We start from the raw sequence: 10,754 nt of genomic DNA, 5'->3' as shown, positions 1-10,754 counted from the left end.
ACCAACATTCTAGAGCACATTGTCTTGGAGCCTGGCTGGGTACCAACATTCTAGAGCACATTGTCTTGGAGTCTGGCTGGGTACCAACATTCTAGAGCACATTGTCCTAGCGCCTGGCTGGGTACCAACATTCTACAGCACATTGTCCTAGCGCATGGCTGGGTACCAACATCCTACAGCACATTGTCCTAGCGCCTGGCTGGGTACCAACATTCTACAGCACATAGTCTTGGAGCCTGGCTGGGTACCAACATTCTACAGCACATTGTCTTGGAGCCTGGCTGGGTACCAACATTCTAGAGCACATTGTCTTGGAGCCTGGCTGGGTACCAACATTCTAGAGCACATTGTCTTGGAGCCTGGCTGGGTAACAACGTCCTACAGCACATTGTCTTGGAGCCTGGCTGGGTACCAACATTCTAGAGCACATTGTCTTGGAGCCTGGCTGGGTACCAACATCCTAGAGCACATTGTCTTGGAGCCTGGCTGGGTACCAACATCCTACAGCACATTGTCTTAGCGAATTACCAGAGGTAAAAAAGGCACCAAATTCTTTTCTGTTTTTTTTTTTTTCAAGCTGACAAATAAGCAACGTAAAATACAAACATTTAGTTAAAGTCAGGGAAGGAGCAGGACTTAGCTTTTTTTTAAAAGGGGCATTTTTAAAATTATTATTTACAAAATTAAATGTCAGTGCCAGTTGGTCAATGGCGGTTCTAGTGTTAAGGGGAGGGAGTGTGTGGGTTACGGTGATTTAGCTCACTGCCACCATGCCACACGTTGTGTGTGGGCATCATTAGAAATAACTGCCTTGTGACAACACCCACAGGAGTTCTCTCAGTGCTCTCAGATGAGGGGGGGTGGGACACACACACACACACACACACGAGTTGTGATAGAAAATTCACACAACTATTTGACTATGCCCAGATTACAATTTATAGTTCCAAGAAAGTCTCAGCTTGGCTGGGGATAATGATCCTCTCTGATCCATTTGATTTTTATTACAGACCAGACACCATTATGTGTGGTTCCCAGCACTCCTGTCCCAATATGAATTGAACACTTAAAGTTGTTGAACAAACGCCATCCTGCTAGACATGGAGTCATCATAAAAACAGCAATTATCACTCAGGTTGAAACGGAAAAAAATCCTCAACGGTCACTGAGAGCCAGCGGGAAATTATGTCGTAGGATAGCAATGTTTGCATAAACACTGGTAACTCGTAGACGGGTGGGAAGGGACAGTCTGACACCTCCAAAAAAAAAACAAGCTGAATATTTAAATACAAGGTCATGTTAATTACTGCAGTGGTCTACAGCGCCATTTTGGACATTTCTCATGTAAAATATATTTATCTCATGTGGAGACAAATCTTTACCAGGTTTGGTAAAATATTTCTTCCTGAAATGACGAGACGATGGTTTATCATAGAAGATTCCAGTGCACCTCAACATTAGAGGGTTTCCCTTTAGTCAGCACCCTGGCAAAGTAAATCGAGCGTCACCAGGATAAAGGAACATATGCCCAATAAAATGATATTAACAGCTGTGCTATTTCCAAGAGAAACGTTAGAGTACCTGATAATCTACAGGCTACTGTATGCCAGTAAAGCGCTACCTCTCTCCGCAACCCTCATGCCAGTGTTGTTCTTGGCCTGCGTCAGCCTCCCGGCAGCTATACCCCCCCCCCCATCCCAAAATGCAGCCAAAGTCAATTCTAGGCCTTAAAACAGAGTTTTTCCCAGCAAGAAAAAAAAATAACTTGGGAGCCCCAGGATTTCTAAAAGAACTGTGTAACCACAGAATAAGAAGCTAAACTATGGAAATAGTCAGCTTAGTGGATGAGCAAATGGGAACCGGTTTCCAGGGTTATTAGAAGAGATTGAGCTCAGCTGGAGGGTTGAGAGAGCGGAGTAAGCTAGGCAACTTTTCCCAGCAATCTTTCGAATCAGGGTTCTGATAAACTAAAAGGAGGAAACCCAGGAGGGAGCGCAATAGCTCCCTGGACCCTGCTTGACCACATCATCCCATGGAAAACCTTTCCCCAACTGTGTTTAACCACAAGCTTTCAACCCTTGAACCTTTTGTTCGCATGACTACTACTTACATCATGACCTCTTTTTCGCAGGGCCTTTCAAGGACTGCCTTGCTGCTCTAGAGGAGGGTCATGCCACCAGTGGCATGTACCTGGTCAAGCCTGAGAACGCCAACCGGTTGATGCAGGTGTGGTGTGACCAGAGGCACGATCCCGGCGGCTGGACAGTCATTCAGAGACGCCAGGACGGCTCCGTCAACTTCTTCAGGAACTGGGACACCTACAAGGTAAAAGGTGGCCGTCTTGCGTAGAACAGTAGATTTACTGTTTGATGCCCAGATAGAAAGGAAAAGCTATTTTCACTGCCTGTTCTGAGGGATTGAATCAAGATAAACTAAAAGAGCACAACACAGCTCCACTAGGAGACGTCAACAAGGGGAGTTGCTTCCCTACAGAGAGGACAGGAAGTAAGCAATACATTCACTGCGCTGTGCCCACGGCTGTTAACACAGACCTATCTTTGTTAGAGGTTGTAATGAATATCAGCCAGGTAGCCCCATCATACTATAGGCTAGTATCAGCCAGGTAGCCCCATCATACTATAGGCTAGTATCAGCCAGGTAGCCCCATCATACTATAGGATAGTACCAGCCAGGAAGCCCCATCATACTATAGGCTAGTATCAGCCAGGAAGCCCCATCATATAGGCTAGTATCAGCCAGGTAGCCCCATCATACTATAGGCTAGTATCAGCCAGGTAGCCCCATCATATAGGCTAGTATCAGCCAGGTAGCCCCATCATACTATAGGCTAGTATCAGCCAGGTAGCCCCATCATACTATAGGCTAGTATCAGCCAGGTAGCTCCATCATATAGGCTAGTATCAGCCAGGTAGCCCCATCATATAGGCTAGTATCAGCCAGGTAGCCCCATCATATAGGCTAGTATCAGCCAGGTAGCCCCATCATATAGGCTAGTATCAGCCAGGTAGCCCCATCATATGGGCTAGTATCAGCCAGGTAGCCCCATCATATAGGCTAGTATCAGCCAGGTAGCCCCATCATACTATAGGCTAGTATCAGCCAGGTAGACCCATCATACTATAGGCTAGTATCAGCCAGGTAGCCCCATCATACTATAGGCTAGTATCAGCCAGGTAGCCCCATCATACTATAGGCTAGTATCAGCCAGGTAGCCCCATCATACTATAGGCTAGTATAAGCCAGGTAGCCCCATCATATAGGCTAGTATCAGCCAGGTAGCCCCATCATATAGGCTAGTATCAGCCAGGTAGCCCCATCATACTATAGGCTAATATCAGCCAGGTAGCCCCATCATACTATAGGCTAGTATCAGCCAGGTAGCCCCATCATACTATAGGCTAGTATCAGCCAGGTAGCCCCATCATACTATAGGCTAGTATCAGCCAGGTAGCCCCATCATATAGGCTAGTATCAGCCAGGTAGCCCCATCATACTATAGGCTAGTATCAGCCAGGTAGCCCCATCATATAGGCTAGTATCAGCCAGGTAGCCCCATCATAATATAGGTTAGTATCAGCCAGGTAGCTCCATCATACTATAGGCTAGTATCAGCCAGGTAGCCCCATCATACTATAGGCTAGTATCAGCCAGGTAGCCCCATCATATAGGCTAGTATCAGCCAGGTAGCCCCATCATACTATAGGCTAGTATCAGCCAGGTAGCCCCATCATACTATAGGCTAGTATCAGCCAGGTAGCTCCATCATACTATAGGCTAGTATCAGCCAGGTAGCCCCATCATATAGGCTAGTATCAGCCAGGTAGCCCCATCATATAGGCTAGTATCAGCCAGGTAGCCCCATCATACTATAGGCTAGTATCAGCCAGGTAGCCCCATCATATAGGCTAGTATCAGCCAGGTAGCTCCATCATATAGGCTAGTATCAGCCAGGTAGCCCCATCATATAGGCTAGTATCAGCCAGGTAGCCCCATCATATAGGCTAGTATCAGCCAGGTAGCCCCATCATACTATAGGCTAGTATCAGCCAGGTAGCCCCATCATATAGGCTAGTATCAGCCAGGTAGCCCCATCATATAGGCTAGTATCAGCCAGGTAGCCCCATCATATAGGCTAGTATCAGCCAGGTAGCCCCATCATATAGGCTAGTATCAGCCAGGTAGCCCCATCATACTATAGGCTAGTATCAGCCAGGTAGCTCCATCATACTATAGGCTAGTATCAGCCAGGTAGCCCCATCATACTATAGGCTAGTATCAGCCAGGTAGCCCCATCATACTATAGGCTAGTACTTCACTGCACTTCATTGTTACTGATTTAAAAAATAAACAGCAAAAGGTCATTTGAGTCCAGCGTTTGATTGGTCCACACACACTCCTCCTCTTGCATGGCCAAATGAAAAGCACATTGAAGAGAAACAGCTTCACTGGACATGAGCAACAGAACCAAACCAATGCCAAGATGATCATGTGATCAAATACTGAGCAGAATTCCGGGAGATTGACTCTTTGAGGGGGTCACACTTGAATCATTGAATAAAGTGAGTCAGTATATATTCTCAGTTCCAACATTTCCATTTGATTGTGTCACCGTATCATCTCCCCAAAATAAAATCCGGAAAGTTCCAAAATGTCATTGGTTGAGTTTCTCAATTATTTGACCATTCGACAGAACAAAGCTTGTCAAACAGTCCACACAAGATATCACGATACGATATTAAAATTACGTTTCGATGGGAAGTTTTGTACAGCCAATTCAATGACCTAATGTCCTATTATCCATGAAGTGTGGTTTCCTCCATTTGCCACGGGTCTGAACCAGAATGCCGTAATCTTAAGAACACAGAGCCAAACGTTTAGCGGCTAGAGATTCACATTCTGCAGCACAGAGGTCAGACTGGCCTATTTGGATAAATCCTACCTCCCCTTTAAAGTTGAGTCCAAGAACACAAGACATTTTCAAGCCCCCCCACCACCCACTCTTCACTTCTGGCAACGAGGCACCTTGAAAACACCCCGAATCACAAATGACAGGCTCATAGTTGGCACGGTAATGTGCTCCCTCCTGATTTAATCCATGTGTGGTTTCAGAAGAGGAGCCACAGTTCCAGACGCACAGCGACTTTAGGGGAGAGGACGTCTTAAACACATCCTGCTATTATGCCACCACTCTATCTCTGACATTATACCAGTGTCACAAACATGCTTTGGTCCCTTCTGCAGTCTTTGACAAACGGTGACTGGGAGATGTACGAGTGCAGACTACATTGTGTGTGCGCTTTGGAGGGTGGACATTGGCATAGTGACTGTCAATGCCTTTGAACGTAGCATTTAGACTTATCTGCAGCATTGAAACATATCCCTCCCCCTCCTCTTTCCCTCCTGCTTCTCCCCTCTCACAGCAAGGGTTTGGTAACATTGACAGTGAATACTGGCTGGGTCTTGAAAACATCTACTGGCTGACCAACCAGGGCAACTACAAGCTTCTGGTGATGCTGGAGGACTGGTCCGGTCGCAAGACCTTTGCCGAATACGCCAGCTTCCGTATTGAGGCAGAGGCAGACTTCTACAAACTAAGAGTGGGTCGCTACCATGGCAACGCCGGGACTCCCTCACATGGCACAACGGCAAGCAGTTCACCACGCTGGACAGGGACCACGACGTGTATACAGGTGAGAAAGGAATACACCCTTTGGTGATGGCTGCTATTACTCAGAGAAATAGTCTACCAGACAGTGATTCGTGGATACACGATAACCAACAGCATGACTGTGTGTCATTCTTAGTCAGCTCAGACACTTTCGTCTTCTCATTCATTGGGTCAGACGTGGTCGAATCCAAAATCACTGTTAAATCTCTGTTCTTCAGTCGTCCGCCCAATATCCCTGTTCATTTCTCAGTGTCTTTCAGTCGTCCGCCCAATATCCCTGTTCATTTCTCAGTGTCTTTCAGAAGTCCGCCCAATATCCCTGTTCATTTCTCAGTGTCTTTCAGTCGTCCGCCCAATATCCCTGTTCATTTCTCAGTGTCTTTCAGAAGTCCGCCCAATATCCCTGTTCATTTCTCAGCGTCTTTCAGTAGTCCGCCCAATATCCCTGTTCATTTCTCAGTGTCTTTCAGAAGTCCGCCCAATATCCCTGTTCATTTCTCAGCGTCTTTCAGTAGTCCGCCCAATATCCCTGTTCATTTCTCAGTGTCTTTCAGAAGTCTTCCCGGCATTAATAGCGCTCTCGTTTTCCTTGACAATAGCTTGCTTATTTTAGGTGCATTTCAGCACAAGTAGACAGGAAAAGAGGTCGTTGACAGGTTATGCCGGTCTTCAGGCACGGACACACCGGTAGCGTTAGGACCTCCGAAGAGTCATTAGCAAACAGTCTACATGTAGAAACGGGTGTTATTCAGGATGCGTTTTCTCCTTAAAGAGTCTCCTGTAAGCAAGAACAGAGAGCGGAAGACAGTCTTCGTTTCTTTATATTGACTTTTGAACTTTTTAATTATTTACCCCTTTTTTCTCCCCAATTTCGGGGTATCCAATTGGTAGTTTACAGTCTTGTCCCATCGCTGCAACTCCCGTACAGACTCGGGAGAGGGGAAGGTTGAAAGCCACGAGTCCTCCGAAACACGGCCCCCACCAAGCCGCACTGCTTCTTGACACACTGCTCGCTTAACCCGGAAGCCAGCCGCACCTATGTGTAGGAGGAAACGCCGTACAGCTGGCGAGCGTGTCAGCGTGCATACGCCTGGAGGACAAGGACATCCCGGTTGGCCAAACCTTCCTCTAACCCAGAAGACGCTGGGCCAATTGTGCGCCGCCTCACGGGTCTCTTGGTCACGGTCGGCTGCGACTACAGCCCAGGATCGAACCCGGGTCTGTAGTGACGCCTTAGACCAATGCATGGTTGGAGTCTCTTCACAGAGATCCTGCTTAGCACTGCTGCGGAAAACAATGAACAAAAAAACAGACCACGTATACACAAAGCATCTCAGAGTAGCAGGGCCTTCTTCTGTAAAATAAAATGGGCGTGGCATTTCAGGGAGGCGTGGCAGGGGGGCGTGGCATGGTGCGTGGCAGGGGGGGGGCGTGGCAGGGCGCGTGTCAGGTGGCACGGTTGGCCCGTTTGCGCTGCTGAATTTTTTGGGAAATTTTAGGCCCCCCATCTTGGCCATTTTTAAGCCAATTACCTGCAATTCTAAAAAATGTCTTCATGGGGTTGAGAGAAAATATTGCAGTTTTAATGCTAATGTCCCGCAATTCTATACATTTTCCCATGGCTAATGCTGCGTTCTTTTGCTCAAACATAACAAAATCTATACTGCTAAATTCTCCCTAACCGTCTAGCTTTATTTTGGTGATTCTTATTTCTCCAAGATTATTCATTTAAAAAAAATATATAGGTCTATTACCTTTCTCTTATGTTGTTTTAGTCGTTTAAGTTGACAATGAAAGTTTTTTTTTTTTATATCCCGTAAATGTATATAGAACATCGTTTGGATGCTTAGGCGGCCTGCCCAAGAATTACAGTAGCAAAGAAAACCCTGAGTAGGACTGCTGATCTAGGATCCGTTTTTCCTCTTTTCTAATGAATAAGATTATATGGACTGATCCTAGATCATCATGAATAAGATTATATGGACTGATCCTAGATCATCATGAATAAGATTATATGGACTGATCCTAGATCATCATGAATAAGATTATATGGACTGATCCTAGATCAGCACTCTTACTCTCCAAATGCTTTGTGGATATGGGGCCAGGTTGCTATAGTGCTGCAAAACAACTCTGAGCCGAGAATGAGGGGAACAAGGAATATTAAAAAAATACCACCTATGGGGGACTTTGCCAAAGAGCATTAACCCGAGGGTTTGCACAGTGGGACAGACTGTACCAGTTTCTGATCCAACCTCATGGGCATAGCTGTGTGAATTTGGGCATCACAGGTACAAGTCTTTTGAAAGCATGGTTATGAGGTATACATACGGTATGTTTCCACTTTAAAGCGACTGTACTATTTAAGAAATGGAAAAGGGTTTTGGTAAATACGGAGATGAATTATATGCATGTATTTTTTTTAAACTAACTTTTAAAAAAAATACATTTGACTCTACTTTGCATTGACTACAGCTGCATCGTTCTTTTTTTAGGTAACTGTGCCCATTACCAGAAGGGTGGCTGGTGGTATAACGCCTGTGCCCACTCCAACCTGAGCGGCGTGTGGTACCGGGGCGGGCACTACCGCAGCCGATACCAGGACGGCGTCTACTGGGCCGAGTTCCGCGGGGCGCTACTCCCTGAAGAAAGTGTCCATGATGATCCGACCCAACCCAAACACCTTCCACTAAGACCACAGTTTTTCGAAGAGCGAGAGAAACAACCGCAGGAAAACCTTGTTTTTTATTTTTGTAAACGGGCATTTTCTCCAACTTGACCTCTGTCCTGAGGTGCAATTCATTTCCAGCTTCTGTCTTGGCTTTTTGTTTTCTTCTGATTCCTTTAATCGCTTTACATTCATAAATATATAGATATAGCATACAAGTGCAATGGCTGTCTTGTGTATGGCTCACAGGGACAGGGTGGTGTTTTCCCCCACAGGTTTCAAAGCCCTCTTTGCAGGATTCCTCCAGCGTTCTATGGAGGCACAGGGCCACATGGTTTACCTCCTCGGAAGAACTACCAGGGTAGTCAAGTTCCCTCTGAGGAGCTTGCAAAAACAATTGCAACTACAAAGACAGGCCCTGTGCCTTCGGACACAGACTTTGCACATATGCTTGCATGATTGCCGAAGTGATGGTGCAGCTTTTTGTTGTGTTGTTCTACAGTTGCTGACGAATGAAACCAAGAGAGAAGTTTGTATTACAGTTTTTTTGTCATTGGTTGTGGGGAAAAAAAGGGGAAATATTTTTGGGGATGTTTATTGTGGTTGTTAAATATACATACAGCACATCTCCATAAAGTTTATATTTGACCGTTTCGAGTCACTACTGTTATCTGGCTGTTATGCAATATTAGTAATGATGCTTTAAGTTTTTTTGTTTTTTGTTCACTTTGAGGAAACATTACATTTACATTTACATTTAAGTCATTTAGCAGACGCTCTTATCCAGAGCGACTTACAAACATGACACAGGAATTCATATCTGGTGATCCAAAAACACTCACTGGAGAGGGAAAAAATGGTATTAGTTTGTTTTCTTTCCTAACATTTTAAGAATGTGTACAGGAAGTGACCCCAACTATTTTGAAAGAGGCATCTTTCCCTGCAGTAACAAGTGTCTATATTTTGGCCAAACTACTGAGCCAACAAAGAAGCTCATCCATTTCACACAGCAGAGCAGAGATTCGTGGCAACTTTTGCTCTGCTCAGCTACTGTGAGGAATTTCCTGTAAGGGAGGAGTGGCTGGCCGAGCGAGTGTCATGGGGTTTGAAGGGGAGGATGATAAGGATGGAGAGAAAGGGGGGGGGGTGGGGAGGATGGAGAGAAAGGGGAGGATGGAGAGAAAGGGGAGGATGATAAGGATGGAGAGAAAGGGGAGGATGGAGAGAAAGGGGAGGATGATAAGGATGGAGAGAAGGGGAGGATGATAAGGATGGAGAGAAAGGGGGAGGATGATAAGGATGGAGAGAAAGGGGGGGTGGGGAGGATGGAGAGAAAGGGGAGGATGATAAGGATGGAGAGAAAGGGGAGGATGGAGAGAAAGGGGAGGATGATAAGGATGGAGAGAAAGGGGAGGATGATAAGGATGGAGAGAAAGGGGAGGATGGGGAGGATGGAGAGAAAGGGGAGGATGATAAGGATGGAGAGAAAGGGGAGGATGGTGAGGATGGAGAGAAAGGGGAGGATGGGGAGGATGGAGAGAAAGGGGAGGATGATAAGGATGGAGAGAAAGGGGAGGATGGGGAGGATGGAGAGAAAGGGGAGGATGGGGAGGATGGAGAGAAAGGGGAGGATGGAGAGAAAGGGGAGGATGGAAAGAAAGGGGAGGATGATAAGGATGGAGAGAAAGGGGAGGATGGAGAGAAAGGGGAGGATGGGGAGGATGGAAAGAAAGGGGAGGATGATAAGGACCGTCCAAAACGACCCGACTCATCCCAGTTAACCGCTCACAATTCTTATAATCCCCTTTCATGCAGTTCGAGCTTTAAGGCAAGATGGAAGATCGTAGAAAGAACAACTTTGCAGCTTCAATGATTCAGATGGGCGATCTAACGAAGCCACTTGCTCGGAGCATTTTGCCAAACCAGAAGTCAAATAAGGTTATATGGTGTCCTGTTTCACACACGCATACAAGTGTGTAACCTGTACAGTGTGTAACTTGTAGTGTGTAACCTGTACAGTGTGTGGAGTGAAATGGAAATGTGTTTTTGCGTATTCTACTCCCCCTGACCCCTGCCATTATTGACGGAGACCCTGGAGCAAATAAGTTTGAAGTTTTTAATGTCACGTGCACAAGTACAGTGACATGTCTTTCTTGCGAGCTCTAAAACCAACAATGCAATAATCAATATTACAGCTACTGGCCCAACGCTCTAACCACTAGTCTACCTGCTATCACAACGAGGCCAAGTGCGTCGAAATCGATTATTACAAATCCCTTTCGGGTGAGATCTTAATCTCGCTTCAGTTCCCTGTAGTGTTCACACAACGTCAGACAAGTGGTTCCCTGTAGTGTTCACACAACGTCAGACAAGTGGTTCCCTGTAGTGTTCACACAA

General features: G+C 46.1%; 1 protein-coding gene across 1 annotated transcript; it reads left to right on the top strand.

Moving 5' to 3' along the window:
• Positions 1-2,109: 2,109 nt before the first annotated feature.
• Positions 2,110-8,247, top strand: LOC135537830 (angiopoietin-related protein 2-like). The gene is made up of 3 exons (XM_064963842.1): positions 2,110-2,325; positions 5,442-5,711; positions 8,185-8,247. Exons 1-3 carry the CDS (start codon positions 2,185-2,187, stop codon positions 8,245-8,247), a joined length of 474 nt encoding a protein of 157 aa, XP_064819914.1. The 5' UTR covers positions 2,110-2,184.
• Positions 8,248-10,754: the final 2,507 nt, after the last annotated feature.

This window comes from Oncorhynchus masou, unplaced genomic scaffold (assembly GCF_036934945.1).
Source record: "Oncorhynchus masou masou isolate Uvic2021 unplaced genomic scaffold, UVic_Omas_1.1 unplaced_scaffold_8504, whole genome shotgun sequence".
Classification (NCBI taxonomy): domain Eukaryota; kingdom Metazoa; phylum Chordata; class Actinopteri; order Salmoniformes; family Salmonidae; genus Oncorhynchus; species Oncorhynchus masou.
This window is presented reverse-complemented; position numbering and strand designations above follow the sequence as displayed.